Here is a 20250-nt window from a genome sequence, read left to right as displayed (position 1 = left end):
GTTTATTATGGAAGTTATTTCTTTTTGTGAAGTGAGTGACATAATCATGTACCTGAAGCTATTTGTAAAGGCTAGTTTCAGATATTCAAGGGCATTATTTACTGATCATGACAATCCCATTCTATCAGTAACGGATATAAAGTACTTGTTAAATAGATTTGCCACACTATGCCCATCGGTTACTAATGTGTCATCTACCCTTAGTGCTATTTGCTCCTGTTCCTTTCTGGTTCTACCAGTCTCTTCTTTCACTATATCTCATATTGTTTTTATTTTGTTCCCTGACATTGCTATCTTCTTCTCGTAGTGTATTTATTTAGATGTCTCAATTACTTTTTTTAATATTTTACAGTATTCCTTGTATTTAGCTAAATCATCAGCATTGGAGCTATTGTTGTTCGACAGATACATTTTCCTTTTTGTCTTACAGGAAATCTTTATTTCTTGTGTGATCCATGGTTTTATTATAGACTTGTGTTTAATTTGAGGAAATTTTATGGGAAAACAGTTTTCAAACATGGTACTGACGTTGTTCATTAATGTGTTATATTTTTCATTCATGTCATAAGCACTATAAACATCTTTCCAGTTCATATCTTTCAGCAGTTTTCTAAAACACTCAATTTTTGGTTGATAGTATACTCTCCTGTACTCTGATTTAGCAGTCTTGATAATCTGCATAGAATTTACATCTAAAACACGGAGCTGCATGTCGTGATCTGTTAGTCCATTTATTACAGGTTTTATTATATGACTTTGTTCCTTTGATTTGTCTATAAAAATGTTATCAATGGCTGTCCTTGAGGATTTAGTGATCCTAGTTGGAAAGTTTACAGTGTGAGTTAGATTGAAAGACAATATTACTAACTGGAGTAAATGTTTACTGGAAGATTGAATTAGAAAATCTGTATTAAAGTCACCAGCAATCCAAATTTCTTCGTTTCTTACTGTTAAATAACCCAAAAGAGCTTCTAGATGATTTATGAATAGATTATAATTTACTGCAGGTGCTCGGTAAATAGTTACTATTATATAGAACCTGTTATGGAACTCTACTTCTGTTGCACATGCTTCTAAATGCTGCTCTAAATATAATTTATTAATGTCAATGTACTTGAATGTATGGCAGTTTTCAATGAATGTGGCAATTCCTCCTCCATCCATATCTACTCTGCAGAAGTAGGAAGCTAACCAGTGAGTGACCAGTTCTAATCTGATCCCTGAAAAGAACAGTTTTTCCCATCTCTAGTATCCAGGTAAGCCAGCTGATCATACAGAACCCATTTATCCAGTTCCGGAGATATATTTTATCTTTTCCAATATTTCTTTCTATTCTATTTCTCCAAAATATTTCGCTAATTTTTCTCCATACACTATTAAAAATGTCACTTAAAGTGTCATGAAATATCGATTCATGAAAAATCCAAGGATACCAGCTTAATTATACTGTTTTTGGGTTCTAGTACTTTACTTCCGAATCTCTACGGGGTACAACAGTAGAGTTGTGGAAGAAGTACTGTACGCATAAGTCGACAAATTGTCTCCTATTAGTTTCCATTTCACTCAACAGAAGGCCTTTGAAACTATTGAAGGAATTTTCAACCAGTTTCCTTAGAGCGACGGTGCCGTAGGCAGATGCTGTTCGATTCACGATGCTTTACTCGTATATCTCAGAGACGGTGCCCGAAGAAGATTCTTTTGGACATATGATGCTTACAAACATACAGAGAACGATGTATCATGCTGTGGTCAGATTGTACGGTCCACTGTCTGCTTAGCGTTACCCATCTTTCAGCTGGCACAGTTAACAATGTATGACGAATATTTACAGAGAGCCATTTGTCAATTGGAACATTCAGGTGGTTGACACACTTGGTGCTGTACGTCAGGAATAGGTCATATAACGATAACAAGATTCATCTTATCCGTTTTCCCACCAACATAATCAACAACACTGAGTGAGCATTACACTAGAGAAGCACTAGTTACAGTGGCCGATTCTATGTCACCAATCATCTGACTCAAGCACCAAAAAAAGGCCAGTTGAAACATTTGTACCAAACTACAATCAAAAAGAAAAGTAAAATTTAATACTAAACAGAAAGAATTCTCGCTACATTAATCCATTTATTTTTTATCATTTATCAAAACTGGTACCTACCTCCGAAATAAGATCGTCCCCGAACCAGCAGTACATAAACAGCACTGAGAATACTAGCATCAGGTAGCTACCAGCCTTACCAACTTCTTGCACACCCTTAGCCCTCTGAAAATAATGTAAATCCATTATTAATGCCTCCATTCCCTTCATAAACAACAAAACATGTAAATCATTACATTTTACTTCCCCTAATGCTCGTCTCCCGTGTACGTAATCAACAACAATGTAAAATGTAAATGTTCTACCATGATACTAAAAAGAGACCTAAATATTCATGCTTTTTATTCGTATAATGATGCAGGTGATTAAGAAATGCTCAGATGAGTTGTAATATGTTAAAAATTATTTACTCATTCAATAGTGAAATAGTAATTTAAAGCAACATGAATAATAGAGAACAATGAATGTATGTGTGGGAGAGCTATGTTTCCGACCACTCTTTCACCTTAACTTTACTTTGTTATGTTATCTGAAAACGTAAAGATATGGAATTTAACATATGTCACACTAAATTAGAAGAAAAGTCTACCGTGTCTGTCGTAATGCATATAGAGGAAATGGAAGACAGTCTGAGAGAAAATGACATGCCTTTACTGCAAAGCATTTGAAATAATCCTGTGATTCACGCCTGACAGAGGTCACAGATTTTACGAAAAATATATACACTTAATACAGGAGTAGGTTTGGAAGAAACATTTGTATCTCGAAGCACGTACTCCTTTAAAACAGAATTTTTTAAAATTTGAATAAATATGAATATAGAAGAAATTCTCAAGCCTAAGATAAGCATCTCTTACGCTCTCATTCAGACACATTTCATTTACAGGTACTCACACAAAAAGGAGCGAACAAGCAGCTACGTACAAAAGTGTAATTCGAGCTCAATTGTTGTTAACTAAATGTACAGCTGTAAACAGTAAAGCAGTTTGTTATAAGTTCAGTTTTCCAAATTTTACCAGGCAATAAGGGCGGAAGGAATGACTCATACGCTGTTAAATATGTGTAACCTGTTTTGCTAAAAATGTCATTAACTGACATTGCCTAATAATAACTTCATTTTCAAGTTGCCAGTGTTGGAATGGTTGGTCATTTGGCCGTAGATTCTGCATGGTTCATCGGAAAGAAGCCGTAGTTCACTTATGGTTCATCAGGACACAACACTTGTAAGGATCATGCATGCGTGTTCCCACCGCTTCAAAACAGTAAAATGGTGAACAAAGACCGGTTGACGCTAGAACAGAAAGTAAAGATTGATCTGTTTCACGTGGAACCGAAGAGTGCGGCAGAAATTCAGCTATATTTTGGTGTTCATTTTCGTACGAGCAGGGTCCGCTGCACACACACAATTTATCTACCAACCATAAAATATGAAGATGACGGCAATATTTTAGAGTAAAAATGGCTTCTTTCCAACACGCTCCGCGCTCCAGAGAATAGCGATGCTATGAGAGTGGCTTTGACACAAAGTCCCATGACATCCATGAGGCGAGCTTCATACGAAATGTCATTACACGTCGTTCTCTTCAGAGAGAACTTCATGCTGACTTGAAATTATTGCCAGACAAAATTATAATATTTGCACAAACTGACGGAAAATGACAGGGCAGTGCGATAACATTTTTCGACTTCAGCAGCTCCAGTAAATGGTGATGCCGTGATTCACAACAACGAATAGTTCTCTGATACCGTGTACGATCATGTGGACGGCAAGAGCAGAAGACAAAATAGCAAATTTAGGGCAGGTGAAACTCCTGATGTACATGGGGTAAAAAATCTATAGTGAGTGTATGGAGTGCCATTTCCTGGCATGGAATCATTTGACATATCTCCTTCGACGGCCCGGTTAACAATGTGCGCTACATCGACATGTTGCATAACGATAACTTCCGCACCGTTAAGCAACAACGTTACCTATGCGACATGGACCTCACCCTCATACAAATAATGTTATTCTAAAATTACTGCACGAACATTCGGGCCCCGTGTGATAACCGTCGGTATCCTGAACGTTTTCAAGGCGTTTAATGTGGCCGTTATACATCCCGGATATTAATCTCTGCGATTATTTCCTGTAGGGCCTTCGAAGGAGACGCCTACCGCGACAGTCCACGTGATCTAATGCTACTGCACGTGACTCTCACAACAGTTCTCCACAGAATCACGCATGACTTGTTTTGCGGAGTGGTCGGAAACATCGCAGTACGTATCGAAGAGGTGGTATGTCAACGAGTTCCACATAGCTAACGTGAATTGAACACTCGCTGAGTTACACGTGCTGATGATTGATGTAAACATTAGAACATTGATATGTTTGTTTATTACAAATTATGTAAACAATTCTCAAAGCATGATACTTCACTCGTCATCCTGAATATCAACTCATTTTGTAAAATTCCTGGAAACCTGGTGTGTAATCTTTGAAGAATATGTATGTTCATATATAATTCTAAACGACCTATGAATGTTACTATATTTCGATGGTAAATACGACGTAAAATAAAAAAAAAAATGATCAGGACTGTTGTAAGTTTCAAGAAAATTTGCACACACTTTCCTGCAAACTTCTCAAAATTCAGTTACGAATGGAACACATTCTCCCACATCTATTCGTATTTGGGGCATGGACATGACAGTACATGACAGTGAACGCCCTTCAGAAAGAAACTGAAGCACTGATGACGTAGCTGTGTTAATAAATGTACATCTTGAAAGCAGAGTATCAGAGCTTTATTATTAATTTATCTTTATAATTTTTATCCATAGCTTACATGCCTCACGTTTTTCCGTATTCTATCTGTCATTTCTTTCTCCGAAATGGGTGCATAAGCATATGGCAAGCGTAGGGCCCATTGCCACATTACTTTACCTATCCTGCGTTTGGTTTCTAACCGTTTTACACGGCGTGATACGAAAATGCCAGCATTTATCTCATTTCTCCATCGAATATACAACACACAAACAACTACACATAGAGATAAATGTAACGCATTAACTGATACATATCTTTCGGAAAGTTACTTCCTATAGTGGGATTACCGATCTTATGCTGATAACACAGGGCTACATAGAAAAAACAATGTTACTTCCGGTATAAGTGAGCACTCACTAGACATCGATCCAGATAAATATCTGTAAAGAAAAAACACGAAGACCGTCAAGTGATGTTTGGTCCCTTTAAAAACAAAACCAACCAAGCCTCAAGTGATGCCTTGTTCACATTTCTGTAATTTCATTCTACAGGCAAACTCTCATTTTCCCTAAAATCCAACAATTGCTATATTATGTGCTTCATATTCACATGTGCATTTCACGTCGAAACTCCTTCCTGGCGAAGCTAATACAGCACATACTGAGCCGCTTCCATAATTTCGTCGTCTGCAACCTCGGTACTTTATCATATGTCTTGTCTTCATAGTAATTGGACAGTCTAGATCCGTTTAGCAATCAAGTGAAATGTTGTCCACGCTGTAGCTTTCAGACGATGTCTGCATGCTAAAGTACCAAATCTGGCAAATTTCGTATGAGGGTCTGGTACAGTAAAGTCGTAGAACCATATGAACTCTCAATATCTGACGCAAATATATCTGCAGGCATCCACGTAGCATCCTAACAAGAAATACAATTTCTGTGGCCACACTTAAATAATGAAACCCAGAGAATATTAAAGACGAGCTGTTCTCGATTGTGAAGAAGAATGCGTAGCCCCACGGTTCCCTTGACGACGAGGTCAGTGGACAAAACAGATCGGTTCGGAGGTTTACCGGGAAATGTATGAGCCTAGTAGATGGTATATTATGTCGACTGAACTATAGATACACAATTTACCTTTGCGGCCTGGAACAACTGCAAGCAGAAAGATGTCCCAAGGGAGAGGCTTTGTCCCAATAACATCCGGCCCAAGCACTGCTCTAGTAGCGCAACATTCCTGCCAACATGCCAAAAACAACGATTAGCTTTCGAGTATGCTCTTATTAGTGAAGAGTATAAAATACATAATGAAGCTGTTTAACCAACTACGACGAAACAGACATTCTGGAAAATATATATTACGTGTATTCAAAGAACGAAGCCCATATCAAGAGATTACGACGAAAGGGCGCCGAAAATGAGTAAATTATTCAACAGCCTTGGGAATACAGACGACTGTTTTCGTCTCATGTCTCCGCTTACATGGAGACGATGAAACGCACGGGCAAGCCTGAGAACATCAGGCCGATGAGAGGTCTAATATTCAAAAACCAATGTATGTTAAAGATATCTCGTCCAAGGCTGTAGCCTTTGTTAAAACGTGTGAACATTATTACTTTCAAAGGAATGCCATCTGCAGCGATAGGTTACTAGTCAAGCGCAAGTGCCTGAAATTAGGATGGGAAACAAATAGGCGATCTGCGAGTGTCTAATCTGGCATCAGATTATACTGCACGAATTACATGAAATCAGTGTATATGTCTGTGTGAATTCGTATATGTGACTGTGTGTGTGTGTGTGTGTGTGTGTGTGTGTGTGTGTGTGTGTGTGTGTGTGTGTGTGTGATGGAACAGAAATGCATTTATTGATTTCCAGAGAACATAGATGAGGATTTACGTGTTGTATTTCAATCCGAGTAGAATCGGAACAACTAGGATCAGATTCCGTAGACAGGTGTTAGTTAACTAGTTGGTTATTTGCATATTACATGCGATCTCTTGTTTCGATGCGGGACAAATCAATTTACTTATATTAGTTTCTTTTTTAATGAAATTTAAGCTTTTGCTTACATGTTCTGATTCATTCTTCTCTTCATGTCAGTTCCCCCTCCGTTGCACTACCGTTCGCTGTCACATATACAGGTCCATTTTAGCGTTAAAAATTCAGATGTTGTTGTGTGTAGTGGAATGGATTGTCAAGGAGATAAAACTTTGGTTAGTATTTGAAGTTAACTTCGTCGTCTGTTAGACATTTCACATCGCTGAGTAAGTGGTCAAAGTTACTCGCGAATTATTATATCACGTCTTTCTATACAGGGTGAGTTAAGTAAGACGTAACACCCCTTTATTGCGGGGGCGATTGCACGTATCGGCATGCGGTTTTCAGCGAATCATAGCGGACTATGGGGCAGATACGTTGGTACATGCACAATAATCACGACGTTTATATTGAGCGAGATAATGAGATAAGAACATGGGACGCTGTACTTTTTTAACCATCGTTCGAACCCTCAGGAAAATCGCATATAGTGATGTAACACATGTTGCGGATGAGGATGTACCTACGTAGCGTAGGCCGTGCATCTACATCTACATCCATACTCCGCAAGCCACCTGACGGTCTGTGGCGGTGAGCGCGGCAACTCGGCCTGCGGGTCGCGCGAGGCGCGTTAACGGTCTGCAGCCGCTTCCGACCGACTTGACCTTCGATTGTACAATATTTGCCAGCGCCTTTTAAGCGAAGTTTGAATCACAATAGCAAAATGCGTTACATCACTATCGCGTCTTTTCCAGAGCGCTCGAATGATGGTAAGATAAGTATAGCGTCCCATTTAAAAACATGTACTTGCCTCATTATCTCGGTCAGTATAAACGTTGTGATTATTGTGCATGGGCGGCCGCGGTGGCCCAGCGGTTCTAGGTGCTACAGTCTGGAAGCGCATGGTAGCTACGGTCACAGGTTCGAATCCTGCCTTGGGCATGGATGTGTGTGATGTCCTTAGATTAGTTAGGTTCAAGTAGTCCTAAGTTCTAGGGGACCGATGACCTCAGAAGTCCCATAGTGCTCAGGGCCTTTTGAGCCATTTTATTGTGGATGTACCAAAGTATGTGCCCCTAGTCGGCTATGATTCGCCGAACACCGCTTGCCGATACGTGCAATCGCCAACGGAATAGTGGGGGTGTTACGTCTTACGCGACTCACCTTGCATACTGCTAATGTCGAATAATAGGTTCCGTACATGTAGTTCCTTGATATTTTAATCCTGAAATTCGGATATTATCAGTAATGCAGAATTTGCTGAGCACAGACTTTTAACAAGACCTGTAACAATTGAGTTTCACTTGTTTCGCTTATTCATTTTCTGTGCAGCAGTGTATGCAACGATGAGGTCGGGCCATGTGAATTTCGATCACACATGCACTGTGTAAGTTGTCATAGTTCGTTTGCAAAGAACCGATGTATGTTACTGAAGGAGATTTTATTTACACACAAAAGTTCTGAAGATGGATTGAGATTGAATTTAATACCGGCATACATATAAAAGTGAACCGTTTTATGTCCTTCGTTATGCGATGGTTGAAGCTATATATAAATGGACAAAAGCAGAGTTGTATACCTCTGGAGATTATTTGCCATTCACGAAGAAGCTGTCTACACTCGATGGATTACTGAAAATGATGCTGTATTCTATGAGTTGAAACAGCGCAAAACAAGTAACCAACAAGACATCTGAGACAATAACAGAAGGTGTAGTTTTGAATTTTTTTTCCTTGGGTGAATTTGCATGATGCCACTGCATTGATTGCCTCTTCGTCTCTGGTGAAAACTAATGGGGCCATGTTTCATCAGCTGTTACAATTCTTCCAAGAAATTCATCTCCACCATTCTCGTACTCTTCCAAAACTTGGCTATATATCGTTTTTCTTGTTTCTTTGTGAGCCACTGTCAACATCCTGGGGAACCCACCTAGCACAAACCTTTTTTAACGCCAACACTTTCAGTATTCTGCAAACACTTTGTTCCCCTAACCCAATGTATCGTGACAATTCGTTCATTGTGATGCGTCTGTCAGCTGTCACCAATTCGTTAACTCTCTGCACATTTTCTGGAGTGTGTGCAGTACGAGGCCTGCCGCTGCTAGGACAGTCCTCAATATTGCAGTGCCCGCTTCGATCACGTAACCTGCTTGCCCAGCGACTAACCATACTGCGATCGACAGCAGGATGTCCATACGCTGCAGTCATGGACTGTGTGGCTGGTCCCGTCGGAGGTTCGAGCCCTGTCTCGGGCATGGGTGGGTGTGTTTGACCTTGGGATGATTTAGGTTAAGTGGTGTGTAAGCTTAGAGACTGATGACCTTAGCAGTTAGGTCCAATAAGATTTAACACACATTTGAATATTTTTTTAATCTCCATACGTCTTTTTCTACCTCTTGTGGATGTTTCCCACTGTCTCGTTTTCACAGCTCAGGAATTCTCGGAGAGCACGTTGCTTCTGACGAACGTCAGGTGCAGCAGCCATCTTGAAGACATGCTGTGACGGCGCCAGTCACGGCAACAGGTTGAACTAAGTTCGAAAACGAGTGGGAAGGATGCATCTACACACTGTAAAACTTTCACACATGCAGAAAGAAAACTGTATTTTTACAAAAATAGTGTGCATTTCTTTTGGACTGACCCTCGTAAGTGCAACAGAACCGGACAATGATACCTTTAAATCTTAAATTATATGTATACCATGCCGTGGCTTCGAATATTTATGCTTGAGAGCGGCGTAACGCTGAAATTGCAGTAGATAATACCAAATTCTAGAGCAGTGGGATACGTGGAAGTACCGTGTAAGAAAAATCTAAGCTGCAACATGCATGAATTCCTGAAATTTTTCTTTACTGGGTTTCTAATTGTCTTAGATACATATTTATTCATACCTTATGATTGCTTGATGATGAATGATGCTTTTTCGGAGCCGATAGTGAACGTCGTGGATTAGGTCATCTGTGTGTTCTACATCTGTCGTAGAGAGAGTCTGGAGCGAAGAAGATTTCATGCGAGAGGTTCTGTCGTTTAGGCAGCGAAGATTTCTGTTGAGCAAATCGAGTTGGTCCCGCAGCTGAACCATTAGGCTGATGTTGAAGGAGTCAGCAGCCATAGTCACTATGACTATACAGAAGACGATGTAGGCAGAGTAGAGCCACGTGGCCGCGAAGGCGAGGGGGCGCGAAGAGTCGTATGGCAGCGCCAGTCGCAATGGCAGTCCGTCAGCATTGATGGGTGTGGCGACGTACACGATGGAGGAGATCACGCCCGACAACAGGTAGGTGAACACGACTCGCCGCATGGATCGGCTCCTGACGCGAAGTAGCTGTATGTCGTCTGTGCTCAGAAACTCGCCAAAGTCGCGTCGCTCCTGCAAATAATAATGTACCGTCTGCATACGTAAACGGTACTGGAGGGAATGCTGCAGCAATGTGTCACAGAACCTATTGAATATCAGATGAACTACAAGTTACAATGTATTTAATTTCTGCTATGCATTCCAGAGGTTTAAACCTCTACAATCAGGTAATCAGGTGAACTTATGTCAGTTAATGTGGATGTATATGTTGTATGTATGGCTTTTGGGTAACCTGTAGCGCTCTCCGGTAGCGGAAGAGGAAGAAAAAAGGCTGTATCACTCCAAAGTTCAAAGTTATGTGGTGGTTTTTGATCACACAGCTTTTGATCGCATTATCATAAATATAAATATTAGTATATGGTATTTTTTGTCGTTTTCGGAACAAACGCTACGTCACTTATACCTTGTATACACTAAATCAAGAAAAGGTGGCGTATTAGGAGCTAACGCAAGCAGCTAACATGAAAAAAAAATCTGTTAGTAACAGTGGAATATTTATATAACATTTTTATTATTATTGTTGATCTAAGACACAATAGCTGAAAATTGATCTAAAATAGTGTGATCCCACCCTAACTGATTTTTCCGTGGCTTCTGGTAGAATAGCTTTATTATTATAAATGAAAACCAGAGAATTGTGGTTTTCAGTAATATTACTTTATTTCTTTAAGTTGTTCTTGGTTTAGATTAGTATTCAACCGACTATCACCGTCGAAGAAAATACAATAGAGGTGACCCACATGAAAAAACTTTTTAGTACAGACAGTAAGGTTTGTAGTATATCTGTATCTTTTTCTGCCCGCAACGTAGCAACATGTCATATTGATACATAAACATTAAATAGATTTTACCAACTGTGCTAATAAGGCAAAAATTTGCATTAATCTCAGCGAATTGTTTTGTCTCTCTCGATTATAAGATGGACGCGATGGCAAGGTTGTTAGCTAGAGTTCGTTACTGAGAGCAGGAAGCCACCTTTTGGAATCTTGTCCACCGTTAACTGACTTCCACTATTACACACAGCGTAACGTGTATGAATATAATTTAATGTATATTTTATCATTATAGCCAAGGAAATATAGTGCACATTATTATTAGTCCACACTGTAAAAGCTACAATGGTATTAAAATGAGGTAGCCATTGCATTGTATCTGTCAACATGCAACTGAGTTGCGTAAAAATGATGTCATATTCAGAGATATATGCCATTACTGTAGTACATTCCATGTCGAAAAATACGCAACATTCAGTTGAATTAGCTCCATGTTCACGAGATTCGTCAATTCTATTCTTTTTAAATACAAATTACGTAACCTTCCTCACCTAAACTGCATACACACTCATTCACATACCTTTGTATTTCATGCGTAAAATTCGATACTATTGTGCACACGTTATTTCTCCTACATAGTAAAACACTGATGTGCAAAAAGGTTTATTTTCCTTTCCTTTCCTTCGTACGCACACAGAAACACACATATACATACACCTACACACACACACACACACACACACACACACACACACACATAACACCCACATGGCATCACAAATAACTGTTTCCACATTTTTGTTACTTATCAAAGCACAGAAGCACGTATAATAATCCATCAATAAAATTCTCTACGTTATATGCTTTATACTCCACTGAAATGCGTAGCGAAATACATTCATCTCGCTCTCTCCCTCTCTCTCTCTCTCTCTCTCTCTCCACCTGTATATATATATATATATATATATATATATATATATATATATATATATATATATATATAGGTGTGTGTCGATGCTTGAATGAGTTATTCATATCATATTAAAAAGATATATGGCAGGGAAAAATACCTGAACACAAATATTCTAGGTATAAATTTTGATTATAGTCCGACACAGGTTCACAAATCCACCCAAATCATGGATATCTTGTCACACATTTTTAGGTAGAGCGCATATATTTTTTATTACTAGGAAACATCACATTTCTGTACAAAAAACAAGTTTCATTCCGCTGATTGACATCATCTTAAAAATCTCGTTACTGACAATCATGTCACCACAACTACACATTGAACTGAGTAGTTCATGTTTGTCAACAGACAATTCCGCTTGGTGCACAGTAAGTGAGGAGCATCCCTTGTCCTCAATATCCAGCGCGTCTCATAATAGCAAGAGGACTTTAATCCACTTCCCTTTCTCGAAACCCGTCACGTGACTCAAACGGGTTAAGTAAATGTATACCATCAAACGCAGTCTCCAGCCACAAACTTGATGAGCGCATACTGTGACGGAGTGATTTTCTATTAAGCATTTTCCGAAGTTATGTCCGACGACCTTGTTCAATCCAAAATGAAGCCAGAAGGAGCAATGCTAACTGGAGCACCACTCAACATCCGAGATCTTAGTTTCTTTAGAACAAATCGATTGTCTGTACCGGGCAATCATGTATATAGACCTTGCTGGCAATCATGTTTCTGAAAAAACATAACAATGAACGAAATGTCACGCTACAGAAAACGACTTTCTTGATTTATGAGAAGTAACTGGTAGGATAATTATAATTTTTTTTAATAATCATAATGTATATTACACTGATACGCACAGAGGACAGCAGCATCACCAGACCCTTACAATTTTACTACTAGTAGTATGTTACTTATAATCATGCTCTCCCTGACGGGAAATACGGACCAGCACAAGTTTTTAGTCAACGAGTCAATACTTTCGCAGCATCCAAGTTTATATCATATATCGCTGACTGGACTACATTGGGACTTTTCTCAGGGGAGCCGAGTGTTGCAAAACACGTAGTCCGTGTTCAGCCTAACAGAAGCCTAATCGGTATGTGTTTATCGTATTATGCCTAGCTAAAAGCCAAATTCATTGGAGAAAAGAACGCGGGCCCCTAAATTCCTATTAAAATAGCATACAGTGACATCAAGCATGATTTCGTTATGCATCAATTGTCACCTTAATGTGGCCGCCTGTCAAAAGCCTGACTGACCAGCTTCTGCAGCGTGGTCCGCTGCGGGGCACTCCAGCTCCGCCAGGTTTCTCATTTGTGGCCAGAAAAGTCTGTCGCGGTAGTTCCGCAGATTATCAACTGGGTTTCAATACGAGAGTTTGGTGGCCGGGGGAGTAGGTTAAACTCATCCTGTTGCCCCGTCGTGCCGGTGGATGTCACTGGGTAGATAAAAAGCAAACTGGTGTACAAGGTCCCCAAAGATAGATGTATACTTGTGTCGTTTTATTGTACCCTCGAGAATTAGATCTCGTAGGCAGTCCCACCAAAATGATTTATCAGGCTATGAATCACCCTTCACTAGGGTGTACCCTTCAGAAGATTGTCTCAGGGTGATTGCTTTTAGACGTTCCACGCTGTAAATGTCAATGGCCAACTGTCCAATGGAGCTTAAAAAGTGGTTCTTCTGAAAAGCCCAATTGTAGCGACTCAGTGGACGTCAAGCTGCTCTGTTGGCCAGCTAAGGTTCCAGCCTTCGTTTCCGATGAACAGCAGTGGTCATGGGTGCGTGAACAGGGCGCCGGCGGTGGAGGCCGATACGGAACAACTTTCGCTGAATGGTCTTTCAGGAGCCGCTGTTGGTAGCCCCTCGGATGATCTGAGCAATCAGTTGTTCAACAGTGGCACGCCTATTCGCCCCTACACAACTCCGCAGCTGTCGTTCATCCCTGTCACCTACTGCTCGCAGTGCACCACAGCTAGCTCGGCGTTGGTTTTGGGTTGCCCCATTTTCCCATTTGCGGTATACATTAACCACGGTGGCTAGTGATCAGTTTGCAAACTTGGCCGTTTCAGAAATACGAGGGCATTTCGGAAAGTAAAGATACACCGTACACCAGAGGAACAGAAGAGTTTTGGCGAGCAAGTTGGTAACACTGGTGTTAACCTTGAACCGTTAGATTTCTCCTGGCGGTCGTTCGGCAGTTGAACGTTGCTTCTGGTTGGAGTAGGTCATGTTTAAAATGGCTGCGCCGATTCATAATCCCGCCAAATGCGAAGTGCGCTCCGTCATACGCTTTCTTCGTGCAAAAGGTCAGCGGATATTCACAAAGAAATTGTTTCTGTTTATGGGAACATTATGAATCGACAAAATGTAACTAAATGGTGTCGTCATTTTTCTGAAAGTAGGACCGATGTTCATGACGAACAAAGAACAGGTAAGCCATCTGTGATCTCTGATGCCCTTCTTCGGAGAATGGAGGAAGCAATTCGTGCGAATAGACGTCCCACATTGAAAGAATGGCTTCAGATCACACTCTTTTATGACGTTGTGACTGTCAAGTTAGGGTACAACAAACTGTCTGAGCGTTGGGTTCCAAAACTGTAAACGGAAGAACACAAAAATAAAAGGATGGGTTTTGCACTCGACTTCCTCACACGCTATGCCAGGGCCGGCCAGAAATTCTGCACGAGTGCGGTGCTCCTGCACATGTGCAACTTTCGGGTACAGCGTGCACGCCGCAGCCGTTAGCGTTCGTGTAGTGCATGTTTCTATTCACAGATGTCGCTCCTCTGTTACACAAAGTGCGTTATCGACACCTCGTATGTATATCACAACTTGGGCTGAATCTGTAAGATCTGTTTCTTCATCGAGCGCAACAGAGAAAGCAACAAAGCATTTAGCCTTATTTATTAGCTGCCTGTGCAGATCGCTAGCCATAGCAGTGATACGTCTTGTCAGTGTTTGTTTGGATAGACTGACTTCTTGGTACCTGCTAACGTTCGTGGAACACACAAGTACCGCAGCATCAATCAGACACTGTTTCACAAACTCCCCTTTTGAAAAGGATTTCCCAGATTGTGCAATTCTTAATGCGATTTTATAATTTGCTCGCTGTGAAGATTTAGTGTGGTTGTCATTCTGGAAAATTGAAAACAGTACATTGTACAGCGTACAGTAAAACAGACATAAATGTAACACAAGAAACTAAGAGTTCAAGAAGTATCAGTTACTTTGCAGTACAGTAAAATCGAGTTCATGTGTCTCATCCATTTTCTGCAGGACATTTAATTTTGCTTGCCGTTCTTCACTGTTGAGTACACTACACTCGTCTTTGTGATATGTATTGTAATGTCTTTCAATTGAAAACTTGCGCTGGACGCCTATTATTCGGCGGCACAGCAAACACTGTGAGTTTTCACCAACGGCTACAAAAAAGAATTGCAGTTCCCAGTCATTTTTAAATGATTGGGAACATAGATCTTCCGTCCTTTGCTTTTTCACAGTACTTACCATTTCTCCGTACTTCTCTGTCAAGGTTACGGTCAGCAGGGCTAAACGACACTGGATATGTTGCGCTCTTGCTTCTATCACAGGGAAAGGGAGCCGTCACCGTTCATTTAGGAAACATGTCTAATAACAGATGTCGCTGTCGGTCGCTGTCGCACATGTGCAGCACTTCCGCACGTCTGCACACTGTGCATCGTTTGGCCGGCCCTGCGCTATGCCGAAGCAGGTCATGAGTTACTTGATCACATTGCGACAGGTGACGAGACGTCGGTTTATCACCATACACCTGAATCCAAGCAACAATCAATGAAATGGCGCCATTCGAATTCACCAAAAGCCAAGAAATGCAAAGCGTCGATTTCAGCGAAGAAAATCATGGCTTCTGTTTTTTGGGACAGACAAGGCATTCTTCTGTTGGAATATATGCCTCCTGGAACGACAATTAATGCTGCTGTATGTTGCTAGACTTTGAACCGATTTCGAAGGGCAATTCAAAACAAACGCAGGAGACTGCTGACAAGAGTCCGCTTGCTTCATGACAACGCTCGGCCTCACACAGCGCTCGTAATCAAAGCACTACTCAAACAATTCAAAAAGCACGTATTGCACAATTCGCCATACAGCCCGGACCTTGCGCCCATCGACTTCCATGTCTTCCGTTACCTGAAGTCACATCTTGGTGGAAAATCATTCCACGACGATGAAGAGATCAAAGATGAAGTTGAAATGTGGTTCCGATAACAGGCGGCAACCTTCTATGACTGTGGGATACAAAAACTTGTGCTTCGACTTAACAAATCTTTAGATAGCGGGAGTGATTATGTCGAAACTTAAGAAATAATTCAATTAATAAGATGTAACTGACGTTTCCTAAATAAATGTTCTACTTAAGGACTGCGAGCCATTGTATCTTTACTTTTCGAAATGCCCTTGTACTTCCGTCGTTGCCCTATTGTCAATGAACATGCTTTCCTGTGGAGCAGATAAATCGCTTCGTTTCCGCTCTACGACAGCGACTGCACTGCTTTCCGCGTTCCCCCAAACACATTTTATACACCGTCTGCTGCTACTGCTGCCATCTGTCGTCTGTGAGTTGGTATTGCACGTTGACTTTAAACATAGGCGTTGGTCACGTTAGTGTCAGCGGACCATATGTAATTAACTTGTATCCACAGTATGATTGTTGGCTTCGACAAATAATGGAGCGCTGTGAAAACATCCAACAAATCATTAGGGAAACTTCCGAATGTAGTGCTTACTGACGCCAAATTTACATAGTTTGAATCCTTTTGAACATGACGCAAAATTCAGACAATTCCGAACGGGACAGCCAGCTACGTGGCGGCAGGCGGCGTGTGTGTCTGGCGTAATCGTAGCTGTACCTTCCTCCACAGCTTGCTCGTTTCAAAGCTGCTGACGAGCACGCGCGGTTCTAATAAAGTGGAGACTCCTAATGAAGTCGTCTTACATATTACCTGTTTGCAGAAGTATGTTCATTGGAAACATTTTTCGGAGTTGATTATAGTGATCCCTTTGTATACGTAAGATGACATAAACATTTACAAAATTGTTACTGCAGTAAAGACGGCAACTACGCTCCGCGCTCCGATGAGTTCTACGCAAGAGACGGCAGTTTGGAGCCTCCATCACTACCCATCGCTTGATGTTCTCCGTCTGGTGGCACCAAGCACAAACGCCACCAGAGATTGCGGAATTAATATGACGTCACTGCTCGAGACTCTGACTGGCAGGTTCCTCCCGATAACCGGCGAATCCCGCTAATCCGCCGGAATCAAGAGCTCGGCCCTCCAGATCAAGTGCATATACAGACCAGTGAACATTAGTGTGGAACACTGCAGTGAGGAACATTACATCAAATTAGCACGACGTTACGAAACGTCGCTTTGTGTCATTGTCTTACATAGGAGTATGAACGTTTAAGATTTTGTTTCTATCAGGAACAGCATTTATATATAACTCAGCACTACAGAAAATTTATACCATATGAATTTATGTATAGCACAATTTCTGAGCCGGCCGTGGTGGCCGAGCGGTCCTCGGCGCTTCAGTGTGGAACCACGCGACTGCTACGGTCGCAGGTTCGAATCCTGCCTCGGGCATAGATGTGTGTGATGTCCTTAGGTTAGTTAGGTTTAAGTAGTTCTACGTTCTAGGGGACTGATGACCTCAGCTGTTAAGTCCCATAGTGCCCAGAGCCATTTGAACCATCAATTTCTGAGTGTACATCTCATTGATCTGGTCTTCATTTTGAAGACAGGTTTCCATGGTACTCTATCCTGTGCAAGACCCTTCATCTCCGAGTAACTAGGGCAACTTACATTCTTTTGAATCTGCTCAGTGTTTCCATCTCTTGGTCTCCCTCTACGATATTTAACCACCCTTCCCCATCATTTGCCTCCAATACTAAACTAATGATCCCGACTCACGATGTGTCCTTTCAACAGATCCCCTCTTTTACTCAAGTTGCCACTCTAATTTCTTTTCTCCTCATTTCTGTACAGTGCGACTCCCTTAATTAACTCATCCATCCATCTGTTCTTCAGCATTCTTGTGTAGCACCACATTTCAAAAAGGCTGCTTTTCATTCGCATTTCTCTTCCTTACATTGCTATACTCCAGGCAAATGCTTTTAAAAACAACTTCCTGTTATTTAAATCTATATTCGATGTTTACAATTTTCTCTTCTTCAGTAACTCTTTTCTTGCCATAGCCAGTCTACAGTTTATATTTTCTCTTCTTCGCACATCACCAGTAATTTTGCTGTCCAACTAGCAAAACTCAACTACTACTTTCAGGTGCTCATTCCCTAATCGAATTCCCTTGATATCATCTCATTTAACTGAACTACATTCCACTATCCTTGTTTTGCTTTTGTTGATGTTCATCTTAAATCCTCCTTTCAAGACACTGCCGATTCCGTTTATCTGCTCTTCCAGACCCTTTACTGTCTCTGACAGAATTACAGTGTCATCTGTTTGTATCTTCTCCTTGAACTTTAACTTCTACTCCAATATTTTCTTTGTTTTCCTTTAGCGCTTGCTCAGTGCACAGGTTGAATAAGATGGGGCCTAGGCTACAACATGCACTACCTTATCAACACTACTTTCCTTTCATGCCTCTCGAGTCTTATAACTGAAATCCGGTTTTTGTACATGTTACAAATAGCCCTTTGCTCCCTGTATTTACCTCTGCTACATTCAGGGTTTCAGAAACAGTATTCAAATTAACGTTATCATAAACTCTGTCTAAGTCTACAAATGCTGTAAAAGTAGGTTTGCCTTTCCTTAACCCATCTGCCAACAGAAGTCTTATGGTCAAGAAAGCCTTGTGTGTTCCACTGTCTCTCCGTAATTCAAATTGATCCACCCCGAGGTCTGTTTCTATAAGATTTTTGGATTCATCTGTAAAGAATTCCTATCAATGTTTTGTAACTGTGACATAAAACTGATAGTTTGGTATTCACTCATGTTAGCAGCTGATTTCCTTGGAACTGAAATTATTACATTCTTCTTGAAGGAAGTGTGCATACCACTTGAAACCACATGAAGGTAGAGTGTGTTTGAAGAGGTGATTCCAGAGGCGTAGTTTTGGTGGACTTGAAAGTTTTGTTGAAAGAGACATTATTGCTTATCGTACCTATCATATGGCAGAACTCGCTACTAAAGACGTTGGTAAATCAGCATATATCTCGCCTTCTTCTTTGTCTTTATATACTCGTAATAAGAGGAAAATATCTCTAAAGGAGTCTGTAATCATTTGTGTAAAAGGTAAAGGTGTATGTGAATATGTAAAGTTTGTTGGTGATTGTACTGTATGTTTTCATAAATAAATTGTTTATTTGCAAACTGATCTGTAGCGTCAGCCATTAACCGGACAAGGGTATATCTAGAACCGGGGGCTCAAGGATGTAACAGCATGTTGCGCCTACAAAGGCGGCCCACGCAACCCGCCAACTATCTAACGCAATTTTAGCAGCGCGCCAGAGGTGGACTTAGCGCTCTGCATTCTCTCTCATAAGATCTATATCCAAACATAGGGAGTCAATGTGTAAAAGAGCAATTTTTATATAACTCTTACCATTATGAGTACAGATATTCATTAGATATTGTGTCTTTCCCATCTCAGATCCAGCTGTGCCTGAAGTTAGATACAGGAAAACCTCGCCTCAATTTGTGGAAATCTCGACGAAATGTCCGCAAGTAACTGGCACTGTTGCAAGAAAGGCAAGCTGAAGCCGAATCTATACTGGAACATTTATATAAACCCATTTCTTAAACGCTACGCAGATTGGGATTGCTGTTTCGAAAGAAGACAGATAAACACTAAAAGAAAGACTCAATTACCGAATGGTAAGTTGCGTATGCGATGTCCCATCATTTGAAAGACATCTACAAATCGCGCATTTTGCCACGTATAAGGATTTGGAAGCATTTCACAATAGTTTTGTTTGGGATTCAAAGTATCAAACGGCACACATTGGATTATTGGAGTAGATTACAGTGAAGAATTGAGCGTATAGTCGCAATTGTAGTGCCAGTATTACAACTTAGTGGTCACGGAAGGTGAGAACATAGCAGTCGCACATGTGTTCATGTAACAACGTACTGACTGTAACAGCTGATATTCTAGACATTTTTGAGGATGAATAATAATGTGGCATCATAATCTACCAAACAATCTGTTTTGATAGAGAAAGTTAACTGTAACTACAGCGTAGTGTGAAAATGCAAAAATGTAAG

General features: G+C 40.7%; 1 protein-coding gene across 1 annotated transcript in view; it reads right to left on the bottom strand.

Annotated features, from left to right (window-relative positions):
- Window positions 1–20250, bottom strand: part of LOC126278839 (odorant receptor Or2-like) — a 51891-nt gene that overhangs the window by 24545 nt on the left and 7096 nt on the right. The window contains exons 2-4 of the mRNA XM_049979114.1: window positions 9777–10255; window positions 5987–6086; window positions 2162–2266 (exon numbers count right to left, since the gene is read on the bottom strand). Coding sequence (XP_049835071.1) covers window positions 2162–2266; window positions 5987–6086; window positions 9777–10255 — 684 coding nt within the window. The remainder of the gene's footprint in view (window positions 1–2161; window positions 2267–5986; window positions 6087–9776; window positions 10256–20250) is intronic.

Source organism: Schistocerca gregaria, chromosome 6 (assembly GCF_023897955.1).
Source record: "Schistocerca gregaria isolate iqSchGreg1 chromosome 6, iqSchGreg1.2, whole genome shotgun sequence".
In the NCBI taxonomy this organism is placed as follows: Eukaryota; Metazoa; Arthropoda; class Insecta; order Orthoptera; family Acrididae; genus Schistocerca; species Schistocerca gregaria.
The sequence above is the reverse complement of the archived record's forward strand: the minus strand, read 5'-3'. Positions and strand labels throughout refer to the sequence as shown.